At 36.5% G+C, this 13,100-nt stretch overlaps 1 protein-coding gene across 4 annotated transcripts in view; it reads left to right on the forward strand.

The window, feature by feature from the left end:
- SYNE2 (spectrin repeat containing nuclear envelope protein 2) overlaps positions 1–13,100 on the forward strand; it is a 314,324-nt gene that overhangs the window by 89,325 nt on the left and 211,899 nt on the right. For all 4 annotated transcript variants that reach the window (XM_043472258.1, XM_043472259.1, XM_043472261.1 and 1 more), the window contains exons 9-12: positions 2,138–2,238; positions 4,382–4,483; positions 6,446–6,583; positions 12,671–12,835. In XM_043472258.1, the coding sequence (XP_043328193.1) occupies positions 2,138–2,238; positions 4,382–4,483; positions 6,446–6,583; positions 12,671–12,835 (506 nt within the window). The remainder of the gene's footprint in view (positions 1–2,137; positions 2,239–4,381; positions 4,484–6,445; positions 6,584–12,670; positions 12,836–13,100) is intronic.

A 13,100-nucleotide genomic window follows, 5' to 3' on the forward strand; every position in this document is an offset into this window, starting at 1 on the left:
TTCTCCATTTATTTACTTATCCAACTATTTATGTCACTGTAGACTCATGGATATTTTATCCAATACTACTTTATTTTATTGCTCTAATTAGAAGAAATTCCATTCATGGGCAGTTCCTCACTCTGGCACTACAAGATGCTCCAGGCTCATGTGTACTTCCTACTGTAGTCCTGGGATCAGTCATTCCTCCAAGGAGCCCTGGTTCCTTTTATTGGAGAATGGTATTGGAAACCAAGGTCTGGGTGCTACGTATGCTCACTGCTACTGATTCTTACTTTTTTGAAACTGAGTTGTTTTTGTAAAAGTTGAATTAGGTGATATTCCTAAGTTAGGCTAATGATTCCGTATTTCTATAATGTTAGGTTTGTTATTAGTCTGATTTCTTGTTGCTTGTTAATAACCCTTCTTATTTGACCTTTGCCCATCTTCTTGTTTTTTCTTCCTTCCTTTATTTTTCTTACTTCTTTTTGTTTTTTAATCTTTCGTCTTTCCTTATTGACTTTTCATTATCTTTTAAAAATTTCTTCATTTTCCCCCCATGCTTTGCTCTATTTCCTATTTCTGTTTTTTAACTGCGTCTCTCCTTGTGTTTGCTAAGTCTTTATTATTAGTGTTAACTGTTTTCTCTATTCTGGTGTGTGAAAATAACTATGCAACTAGAGGAATAAATGATTTAATCAAAACAGATTTCCACTGTATAAGTGATTTCCTATAATTCATTTTATATAGTTTAAATAATAGTTTGAAAAATGTGAAGTACATCATGATTACTTATGCAGCCCAAATACTGAAGTCATATTTGAATAAGAGAATTATCTTTTGAAACAATCTTGTTAATACTTTTATTCACTATGCACACCTTCTTATCCAGTGAAAATATTTTAAAGTATCCAGTTAAGGCAATATAATTATTTTATATTATATTATATTATATTTTATATTATATATTTCTCTCGATATTTATATTTTTTCCAATAAACAATAAAATAACTCTCAGGATCCTTTCTTTATTTAAACCCCACTCCTGCCTTTTTATTGATTCTTTTTATGTGCTTACTGTCTTTAATTTTATTATTTGGATATAGATTAGTTTCACTTCTCTCAGCTGACTTAAAGCACTCACTGGGAAACATGTTTCCTAAAGCATGCATAGTTTGTTGTTATTAGTTTGTTTTTCTCCTAACTGCAAGCTCCTTGAGGGGCAAATAATGTCTTAAGGCATCTAGCATCTACTCAGGAATCTGGCATCAACTTGCTGAATGAAGGGATGAGACAGTCCCTATGAGCAAAGTCTGAGCCTTACATATCATGCTTGTGACCTGCATTTGTTAACTCTCTGTAAATATTTTTAAAATTGAGTTTAATGGAATTAATAAACATAGATTTCCTTGTCAATATCTTCACTGGTTGTTTTGACAACATAGCTAAAGACATCCCCAAATTATGTGTTCATTTTACCTATAATGTATTGCAATCTTTTCTTTTGATTTTGCAAGTTACTTAATTTATTATAGGCCTAGAGATGTTCTGCCTTTTAATTAATTTATAATATTTTAAGTGTGTGTAAATCAGCATTTTCCAAATTTATTTCACCATGGAAAATTTCAGTACAACACAAAGACTGGTCCATAGCAGGCTCTCAGTAAATGTATTTGTTCCATGAATGAATGAATAAAATCTTGTGGATGTTTTGAACAAATCTTCTCTACAGCATATACTCTGAGATTCTCTACTGTACAAGTGCAGAGACCAGAGTGTCAGGAGTGAATTCCGTTTGCTCTATATTCTTACACTCCTGGAGGAGTTTCTGCATTGTGTCACCAGTAAGAGGAAGGCTTTCCTTTTCCTTTCCACCCTCGCTGACTACTTATGTCCTCATACATACAACATGCACAGTGACTTTTTTATTATTAGGAAACCAAGGCTGTGCATGTACTCCTGCCAGGATTCAACCCAGCTCCATCTGACTCTAGATCTAAACTTTTAACTACTGCATAGTCTCGGAGCAAGGGTGAGTGTACAGAGATTGAATGATTGGTTTACTGCTTTGATTCATTTCAAGGTCATTTCAATACTGTTCTTGAATATTACAGTAAATCACACCTGTAGCTGATTGATACTGTGGTGTATTTTGCAGATGTGGATGTTGTTAATCCTGATGAAAAGTCGATCATGACCTATGTGGCACAATTTCTGCAGTATTCAAAGAAGGCACCTGGGTCTGGAGATGAAGCCCAGGTATGTCTTTATAAGTACAAACCAAGTTCATTTTTTTTTTGTACCCTACTAATGGTTTAATTTTTAGCATAGAGGCGTAATTTGCACACAGACCTTAAGTGTACAAGTTCAGTGAGCTTTGACAAATGCATACACCATATGTCATACTTTAATCATGATGTAAAACATTTCTGTTACCCAGATGTTTCATTGTGCCTCTCTTTTGTCCGTACTCCTCTACCCTAAGCAACCAGCACTCCAGTTTCTTTCACTGTAGATTAGTTTTGCTTATTTTTTTTTAAAGTTAAAAGCAGTAATTTATTAAACTTTGCTGGATTACCTAAGACAACATTTAGATAGGTACTATATAGGACAAATTATAGCAGGCCTTAAAAATATTTTACGATATCAGACTTTTATCTATTGTAATTTTTTTTATAGCTTGCTAAGAACCTTCACATTTATTAATTTGCCTTATGCTCACAATATTCCTATGAAGTAGGAAAGATAAGGGGAAGCTTTCAATTTTAGGAAAGGGAAAGTGAAGCCCCACATAGTCCCAGAGGTTTGTTTTTTTTTTTCCATTTATTTTTATTAGTTGGAGGCTAATTACTTTACAATATTGTAGTGGTTTTTGTCATACATTGACATGAATCAGCCATGGATTTACATGTATTCCCCATCCCGATCCCCCCTCCCGCCTCCCTCTCCACCCGATCCCTCTGGGTCTTCCCAGTGCACCAGGCCTGAGCACTTGTCTCATGCATCCAGCCTGGGCTGGTGATATCTATTGTAATTTTTAGCAGCTTTATTGAGATACAGTTCACATACCGTAAAATTAAATCATTTAAAATGTACAATTCAGTGGTTTTAGTATGTTTACAAAGTTGTGCACGGTCATCACAGTCTAATTTTAGCATATCTCCAGTTTACCTGTTCTTTAGCTTCATATAAATGGAATCATTGTGTTCCACTCTTAATCCTTATTTGTTGAGACACTCTTGAATTTCCATCAGATTTTTACAGTTTTTTCCTTTGACTTTCAGTTAGTTACACAAAGTATTGTAGGTGGAAATTTCATAAAAATCATTGAACTGAAAATAAACAACCTGCTTCTATATGGATAAATGAGTGCTGTGAATTTGGTAAAATGTGTTTTTTTGTTTGTTTGTTTGTTTGTTTGTTTATTAGTTGGAGGCTAATTACTTCACAACATTTCAGTGGGTTTTGTCATACATTGACACGAATCAGCCAATATTATTTTTAAATGTAAACTACTTCCTCAGACATGTAAGCATGCAGTCATATTACTGCATTTTGTTTGACGAATTTAGGCCTATGTTTTCCCAACTGTTATATTTGAGGCACCAAGCCAGATTGTTGCTGACTCTGGAAGAGAGACTCAAGCTGAGACTTGAGCTTATAATGCACTTCATTTATTTCTGACCTGCTGAGGAGCTTCTTTTTTCTAATTAATTTTCTTATTAAAAACTAAAATTAAAAATTCAACTGTCCATGAAATCAGATGCAAAAATATATAGAAATACTCTTCTTAGTAGGGAGGAAAAAGTAAACGAAGGTTAAAGGAGAGTAGAAGTAAGATGAAATTTCTTTTGCTTTATCCCCTAGCAATAAACTTTGCTTCTAAATGTGTTCAAGCTTACCACCTAAACAAGAATCTAAATGCTTCTCATTTCCATAGGATAGCTTAACCAAAGGCTTTAATAGTGTTATTTGTAGCATCTTTAAATTGTTCAAGATATGTTTTGATGTCATTTATTTAGTAGATGTAAACATTTCTTGAGTTACCCATGTTTAGGTTTATTGGAAAGCAGAATTATGAAATGCCTGTTATAAATAAATAACTTAGAATAACATTCTCTAAAATTGAAGAATGATGGAAGTGAATATGCCAAAAGTTAAGAGCTTGATTGCCCTGTTCTTTTAGTACGTTGTGTTCAGATTCTGGTTTCAATCCATTTTAAAATTTAAGGTGCTACATGAGTAAGCAAAATCCTTCTTTGACACAGTGAGTCACTGGTGTGTAGTGATTACACTATTTCACTGATGTTTGAAGTTGTTAATTTTGTTGTTAAAAAAATCACAAAGTCTATTTAGGATAGACTTTTAAATGTGTGTGTGTATGGGTGTGTGTGAATTACAGGGAAAGGTGAAAGATGCCATGGTCTGGTTAGCTTTACAAGAGAAGAAGTTCCAGAAAATGCTAACGGATTCAGAAAATGAGACCTACTGTAAAACGTATGAAGTAAGTATAACTTTAAACAGCAATTTTTTTGTGGTTTACTCTTAGGGAAGAGTAGGATGTTTTTAGAAAAAAAAATCTTTCAGAGCTAATTATTTAAATACCAAATTAACTCCAAGTTTTAATGCTGAGTTCTAGGGACAGAGCCTCTGGGAAGTCTTGTTAAAGTGCAGATTCTAAATCAGTAGTTCTGGGATGGGGCCTCAGACTCTGCATTTCCCACAAGCTCCCAGATGGTACTGATTCTACTGATCCTTAGAGAACTTTGAGTAGTAAGGTTTCAGTATGGAAATTGGCAAACTGATCTCTTGACCCCATCACCTGTTTTTATGAATACATTGTTATTGAATATATTATATTATAATATACATTGTATATGAGCCATGTCCATTAAAGTATTGTTTGTGGTCTCATTCTCATCACATTGTTGAATAGTAACAGCAGAGACCATGTGGCCCAAGACACAAAGCTGAAGATGTTTGCTATCTTGCATTTTACACCACACATTTTCCAATCCCTGGTCTAGAGCAGAAATATGCTTTTCAGAAAGAATTTGAAGGACGAAAAGATTAGGAAATCAGAAATGGAGCCGTCCCAGAAGTACAGTGCAGGGTTTCAGCCAGCATGTCCTTTGGGGAGTAATAACAGCTGATATTATCACCATATATTGAACATTTGCTACGTATCAGGCACCTTGCTGACAAGCATTTTACATGTTATAACGTCTTGCAGAGTATGGTATTGTTATTTGTTTTACAGATGAAGATAAGACGTAGGAGGGCCAAGGGAGTTATCTAAAGTTACATAGGTACTGTGTGGTAGAGGTGGGATTTGAATGAAATCTAGCTTTAAAGCTGTAGGTCTCTTGGCGTCCCGATGCTTCTCCAGGGTAAGCAGTTATTCCTTGTGCCCTCTTTAAAGAGACTAACAGGAGCCAATGTGAAGGGCCCACAGGTCTATTTCTCAGAACCCAGTCTACACAGACTGTGCTCCCTACCCGCTCACCATCCTGAAAGGGATACTCTCATGGGTCTACCCAACATGAGCACCTCTAGGTCTTCATCCCCACATTGGTTAATGGAGGGAGTTGGATGAATCCAGTCCAGCCTTTCTGTGGCTGATGTGACTTGCTGGCCTCCCCCTTCCTTTGCGTTTGGAGTCACCACTGAAGGAAGGGGTCTCCTCTGCCTTCTGTCTCAGCTGCGTGGGCTTCTTGTGCTGCTTGCCTCTGAGTTCTGGCCTTAAGGCGCTCAGTGTCCACAGGAAGGGCCTTGCTCTCTCTTTCATTTACTAAAGTACCGCAAATTCAGGTTTCCTGCATGAAAAACTATGTGAGGTTATTTTTAGAAAGAATTTAATTACCCCTCAGTTTGAACACAAAATTTAATTAGAAATATGACCAAAAATTATGGGTAATCTTTTAAATAGTATTTATGCAGTTGATGACTCAAACACCAGTGTTTCACACAAATACAAGCCAAGAAAAGATTTATTTATTAAGTTTTTGAGGGCAAAGACAAAGTATTTTCTAACGTCCATATAAAATGACTTGGGAAGAATTGACTGAAGCTCAGTAAATCATGGACACTTCAAAAACCATTTATACTTGACTGCTGTCATATAATTCCTATTTCCACTCATTCTTATTTTGTTGTGAACACATATTTAGGGAGGAGAAACTTACATTTTTCGTGGGTTATTATGATTTGTCCTCTAGAGCTGGGTGGCCTCGCTGCCTCACTCCAATAGAGGCAAAAACTGTGACTTATGTCACTATTAGAGTGCCCAGATTGTGAGGGTGCACTGAAGAAAGAAAATGGATTGGTGAGAGGATCCTAGATTTAGGGAATTTTAGTTTTATCTAAGTAAAAATTTAAATATACTCTACAGCTATAGACCTTCAAATAGCAAATTGCATTTTATAAACTGGTTTAAACATTTCAGTCTTTACTCTTCTAATTGTAGAGCCTGCTGTCCTTTTTGGAGTCATTCAACAAAGAAAAAGAATGCTTTTTGGATGTCCTGACAATAAAAAGGAATGTAGATGACCTGAATAAAGATCAGTTGCAGTTGAGAGAAGCATGGGATGGTCTCAACTACCAGGTTACTGTGTTATGTTGATTAGAACGCTTTTGTGGGGCAGCTTGTTAGTTGGATCAGAACTTTAGACTTCCATGAGGAATTCTGTAAAAGACAGGGTAGATGCTTCAACAGAAAGTTGTGAGAATGTTACTATATTTTCTCCATGATCTTGTTTGAGTAGTGGTTGATATAAATAGGAATTTATAACATTCTGTTTAGAGAAATTGCAGGTTTATCCAAAGTTTTTGTATCTGCCATCAGTTCTTGCAATCAGAATCCTTATTCTATCAATACTGACCTGCAGCCTCCTCTCTGCTTTGGGACAGTACCATGTGTCAATATCAATAGATGCTTGAAGTGGGTAGGGACAAACCCAGAGAGAAAGTGTAGTGATAAATGTGTGTATGTGTGTCTGAATATATCTGTATGATTTCAGTCAGTTTAAATTTATTGACTCATGTGTTATGGTATATAACATATGATATAGGTGGAAGAACATGTATTATGTAGTCATCTGATATAGCATTCTGTAAATATCAGTTAGGACAAGGTAGTTGGTAGTATTCAGATTGTCTATGCCTTCACTGACATTTTGTCCAGATATTCATTCTATCAGTATCTGAGAGAGGATTATTAAAATCTGTAGAATCCTTCCTTTAATTTAGTCAAATTTTGTGTCATGTATTTTAAGACTTTGTTATTAAATATGTACATTTATGACTGTTATGTCTTCCTGAATCAACACTTTTACCACTATGAAATATTACTGTTTATCTCTGGTAAGACTATTTTTCTAGATGTCTACTTAATCTGATATCAATATGATCATTGCATTCTTCCTATGCTGACTGTATGGCACATCTTTTTCCTTCATTTATTTTCAACCTATTTGAGTCTTTATATTTAAAGGGCATCTCTTACAGATAACATATAATTGGATCTGGCTGTATTATCCACTCTGACAATATCTGCTTTTTCACTCAAGCGTTTAGACAATATTTAATGTAATTATTGATATGGTTCAGTGTAGGTTTATCACCTTATGCTTTTTTATGTTTGTGTACATGCTAAGTTGCTTCAGTCATATCCAATTCTTTGTGACCCCATGAATTGTAGCTGGTCAGGTTCCCCATCCATGCAGTTCTCTCAGCAAGAATACTGGAGTGGGTTGCCATGCCCTTTTCCAGGGTATCTTCCTGACCCAGAGATTGGACTTGTGCCTCTTACATCTCCTGCATTAGCAGGCGGGTTCTTTACCACTAACTAGTGCCACCTGGGAAGCCCTTTTTTAATGTTTATCCCCTTTGTTTTTTGGGAGGGCTTCCCTGGTGGTGGCTCAGATGGTAAAGAATATGCCTGCAATGCAGGAGACCTGGGTTCAGTCGCTTCTCCAAGATCCCCTGGAGGAGGGCATGGCAACCCACTCCAGTATTCTTGCCTGGAGAATCCCACAGACAGGAACCTGGCGGGCTACAGTCCATGAGGTTGCAAAGGGTCGGACACAACTGAGTGACTAAGTATACACACCTCTGTTTTCGGTATCTCTATTCTTTCTTTTCTTGCCTTGTTTTAGATTGTGTTAATTTTTAACATATTAAATTCCATTTTAATTTATCTATTGGCTTTTTAACTCTACCTCATATTGTATTTTTACTGTGATTACAATATACATTATAAAATTTTTTCCATCTAAAGTTGTAACATTCTAAATTGTATAACTTCTGACAACATGTAGAAGTCTTGCAATCAAATCTCTCACTTTTTATGATTGGTTGCTTTATATATAAATATATGTATGACACACACATATGTTTTAAAGTCCCCAAGACGATGTTATAAATTTTTGTTCAAAACAGTCATGTGTTTTAAAGAAATTAAGGGAAAAATTAGTTTTTCATATTTATATAACTATTTACATTTCCATTGTTCTTTGTTCTTTCCTAGAGACTTGAGTTTCTATCTGAACTCACTTCTTCTTCTCAGCTTGAGAACTTCTTTTAGCTTATCTTATATTGCAGGTCTTCTTTTTTTATTTTGGCTTCCTGGGTCTTTGTTGCAGTGTGCAAGCTCTTCATTGCAGCGTGCAGACTTCTCTCTAGCTGTAGTGGTTGGGGGTTCCCTTGTTGTGGTGCACAGGCGTTGCTCCATGGCATGTGGGATCTTAGTTCCCCATCCAGGGATTGAACTCATGTCTCTTGCATTGGAAGGTGGATTCTTAGCCACTGGGACCACCAGCGAAGTCCTGTCTTCATTCTTTCTGTACAGTTTTGTTGAGGTATGATTTATATGCCATAGAATCTCCTCATCTTAAATGGCTAATTGACTTTTAGTGAATTTACAGAGTTACAACAGAGATTACGCGTCACAAATACTCTTTGGCCCTGAAAAAGTTTGCCAATCTCTGCTCAAGACTTTTGACCACCAGGAGCGACAGCCTGTTTGCAGAATACATTCATCATGCCGTCTGTGAAATGTGTTAAACACTAGCTCAGTGGCTTAAAAAGAGCCACATTTTCTGAGTCCCTAATTTTGAAGGACCAGTGCAGCTCCAGAAATCTTCCCATAAAGTGGCAGTGCTCCGTGTGTTATCAATTCCTTTTCTGATCACAGCTCTGACAACTCTGATCCCTGTGAAGGGTAGGAACTCTGTTACAATCCTCAACAAGACAGGAGAGGAAGAAGATGCTGTCTGTATAGTTCAGGCTATTCCAGGCCACAGAGATCTGGCCTTATTTTGCTGCCTATGATTTGGGAAAATCACCCCAAATAATGAGAAAAATCATTAAAAGAGCTATTTTACAAGAGTAAGTGGTACAAATTGATGGTAGCTTGAAAATTCAATCCTTAGGCAGAGTGCCACTCATTTTCTTAGTGTTGCAAAATGAAACTTATTAATTTTAAAGTTATCATATGTATAACAGTCAATACCAGTTTCTGGTTCAATCAGTTGAAGACATAGATATCTCAAAGTATCTTAATAAATGGTTTCATTTTAAGCCTGCTATAGGAAATAGCCACATTATTTTGACCTGACAAGATCTTATATAAATTTTCATCCAAATTCAAAAGTAATTTCCAACACTGAGAAAGAAAGCGTGGAGCTAGTTTTCTATGTTAAGAGTGGAAGGAGAAGAATGAAAGGTAAATATCGCCTTCTATCTTTCCTCTTCCTACTGCTGCATAGAGTACAGCCACAGTTAGAAAACTCACATTTGTCTTCTTTCAAAGCATATACAGCTTTCTGATGCAGGGAATTCAACCTGGTGCTCTGCGACAACCTGGAGGGCTGGGAGGAGGGAGAGAAGTTCCAGAGGAAGGAGACATACACATACCCGTCGCAGATGCATGTGGATGTATGGCAGAAGCCCACACAACATTGTAAAGCAATTACCCCCCAATTAAAAATAAATAAAATATACAGCTTTCTTTCAATTGTGAAAAGAATACTAGCTGAGTTAGAGATATCATTCTTAGCTTATCTTTTGCTCAGTTGCTTGCCAGTTTTCTGTTTTTTGTTTATTTTTGGGGAAATGCTAATAATAATAAATCATATATATATAATAAAAGTACATCCTAGCTTCTTTATATTAAAATTCATAATAATGAGAACCTCTTTTCCATTTTTTTCCAACCGGAGGCTTCACGGCATATAATTAATGATTTAGGATTGTAAAGCTGTCTTTTGCTACATGCGTTTTGAGGAAATGAACTTGCAAGGCAATTAATAAAATACTGCATGGCATCACTGATATGCGGAATCTTTATTTAAAAAGTCAAACTTAGAAGTTCCCTGATGGCTTACTGGTTAGGATTCTGGGCTTGCATTGCTGTGGCCTGGGTTCAATCCCTGGAAACTGAGATCTTGCAAGCTGCATGACACAGCCAAAAAAAAGAAAGTGAAAGTCGTAGAAACAGAGAGTAGAAAAGTGGTTGTCCAGGACTGAGGCGGTAGGAAATAGGGAGAAGTTGGTTAAAGAGTACTTTCAGCTATAAGATGATTCAGGTCGGAAGAGATAATGTAAAACTTGGTGACTATAGTTGTTAGCACTGTATTATATCACTGAAATTTGCTAAGGGAGTAAAACTTAAATGTTCTTGCCAAAAGAGCTATATATGTGAAATGATGAATGTTAATTAACTAGATGGTGAGACTCCTTTTACAATGTAAATGTGTATCAAATCACCATGATGTACACTTTAAGTATCTTACAGTTTTGTCAGTTATACCTCAATAATGCTAAAAAAAAAAAAAAAAGCAAACCACAATGCAGAAAATTCCATGCTTCTAGTTTATGAATAGTTCCATTTGACTGCCTTAAAAGAGCCTAGCTTTGTTCTCATTTTATATCTTTGTACTTGAGTTGTGGATTTAATGGGATTTTTTTTTTATACTTGCCCTGCATATAGTGGACAACCAATAAATGTTTTTCAATGAGTTAATTATGACTTAAAGAACCCTATTCTTAAAAGGTGGTTCTATTTTTCTCCAATAAAACTTTTTATTTAAAAAAAAAAGTAACCTAATTTTTGCCTATTCTTTCCTTTTTTTTTTTTTGCTTTTGTGCAGCTTAACTCTAAGAATAGTGACAATTTATTAGCAGAACTGTGATAAAAGAGAGGGTACAGACTTAAAACTTATGCTTGCATCATCAGTGTGGGGTCCTCCCCAGCCCTTTGCCCTGTTATACTGCGGACCACACTCTACTGTGGGCTTCTCTGGCAGTTCAAATGGTGAAGAATCTGCCTGCAATGCAGGAGACCCAGGTTCAATCCCTGGGTCAGGAAGATCTCCTGGAGGAGGGCATGGCTACCTCCTCCAGTGCTTGCCTGGAGAATTCATGGACAGAGGAGCCTGACAGGTTATAGTTCATGGGGCTGCAAAGAGTCAGACACGACTGAGCAACATTCACTTCACTTCACCTCACTTCTTCATACTTTACTATAACCATGTACTTGTTTGTTTCCTGGACTAGGTGGGTCTGGCAGGAGCTGTGGCTGTTGTTTATCTGGTTGACTCTCAGATGTGTGGACAGTTATGCTAAACTTGCTCTTGTCTTCATGACACATGGATCTGGACAAGATCCCACTCCTATTTTTATTCACTTATTAAGGCTACAGTCCATGGGGTCGAAAAAAGTCAGACATGACTGAGCAACTGACACACACCAATTGTGTGTTTGTCTACTTTTATCCTCATACCTCCTTCCAGTCTTCTTTCTCCTTTGGCCACCATTGTGATGTGCCTAGTATGTATCTTTTCATTTATATGTTCTTTCAAAATGCAGTAATTATTTATGTAACCATATATTAAGTTGTATAAGTTGGTATTATATGTTATTCTGCTTCTTTCAGTTTTGAGCACACATGTATTTAAGCCATCTCCACATTGCCATTCATGTACATCTATCTAATTGGCTCAGTGAGTGAATGTATGAATGTGTGAGTGAGTTTTGGTGGTTCCCTAGCAGGGAAAAAATTCAGGTAGAAGGGGCAGAAAAAGCAAAGACCTGAGAAGGTAATCAGGGCTTGGGGCAAAGGGTTGGCATGTGTGTGACTCACAGACGTCAGGAGTGGTGGGAAGACTGAGGAAGGGGGAGGTGGCGGGATTGAGGGGCCGGGGCTTTGGTGAAGGACAGATAATCAGGAGATGTGTTAGAGATATCTAATATAAATATAATGATTGGGGCTACTGAGGAAAATAACCTATAAACCTGCTTGCTATCTGTAGGTGTAATGTCAGAGAAGACAAGGGATTATAGGATTTCAAATGATCATTCAGTACAGTAGTTTACCCCTACTGAGTGACATGCTATAACTATTTCTGATTTCCTTCTTGTAACTGATTATGGGTTGATCAAAACATTTGTTTTGATTGTACCCTCTTCTGAAGCTTTTGAACAAATTATCTTCTCGATCAGCAGCTAGCCCATGATACTTAGAAATATACCCATTAATCAGTATTTCCTTGACTAACATATCAGAATTGAAGTACTGTGTTTAAAGGCTTGTTTTAAAAGAATTCTTTAGAGGATTAAGCATACTGTATGTGAACAAATAAACTAGAAAAGTGTCAACTAAAGAACATCTTTTCTTTTTTTTTTTTTTCAGATTAATGTGTGGCAAACAGAGTTGAATCGTGTCTTGCCCTCACCCCTTTTTCAGATAGAAACTTGGCTCCAGGAGGTAGAGAAGCTTATAGATGAAGATTTGTCAGTCTCCCAGGATTACAATGAAGCCATGGCTCTAACGCAAGAGAAAATTACTTTATTCCAGGTTGGCAAAGAAAAAAGAAACAGGGAAAAATCTATATTTTGTTAGAACTGTTCTTAAGGAAAACTTTTCTCCTAGAAGAAAGAGAAGGAAATACAGTGGGTATTTGAGGATGGTTTAGATGATTTCCCTGGAGATTTTTGGGACCCAAAACGATCTGTCCAGTAAGTTCTAAAGCAACTGTAAAGTCTGGCCAAAAAGGAGAGGGGAGACTGTTTTAAAACATGGGAGATTGGGTTCTCACTAAAATGATATGAAAGAATTTAAT

The sequence above is a fragment of the Cervus canadensis genome, chromosome 6, assembly GCF_019320065.1.
Source record: "Cervus canadensis isolate Bull #8, Minnesota chromosome 6, ASM1932006v1, whole genome shotgun sequence".
In the NCBI taxonomy this organism is placed as follows: Eukaryota; Metazoa; Chordata; class Mammalia; order Artiodactyla; family Cervidae; genus Cervus; species Cervus canadensis.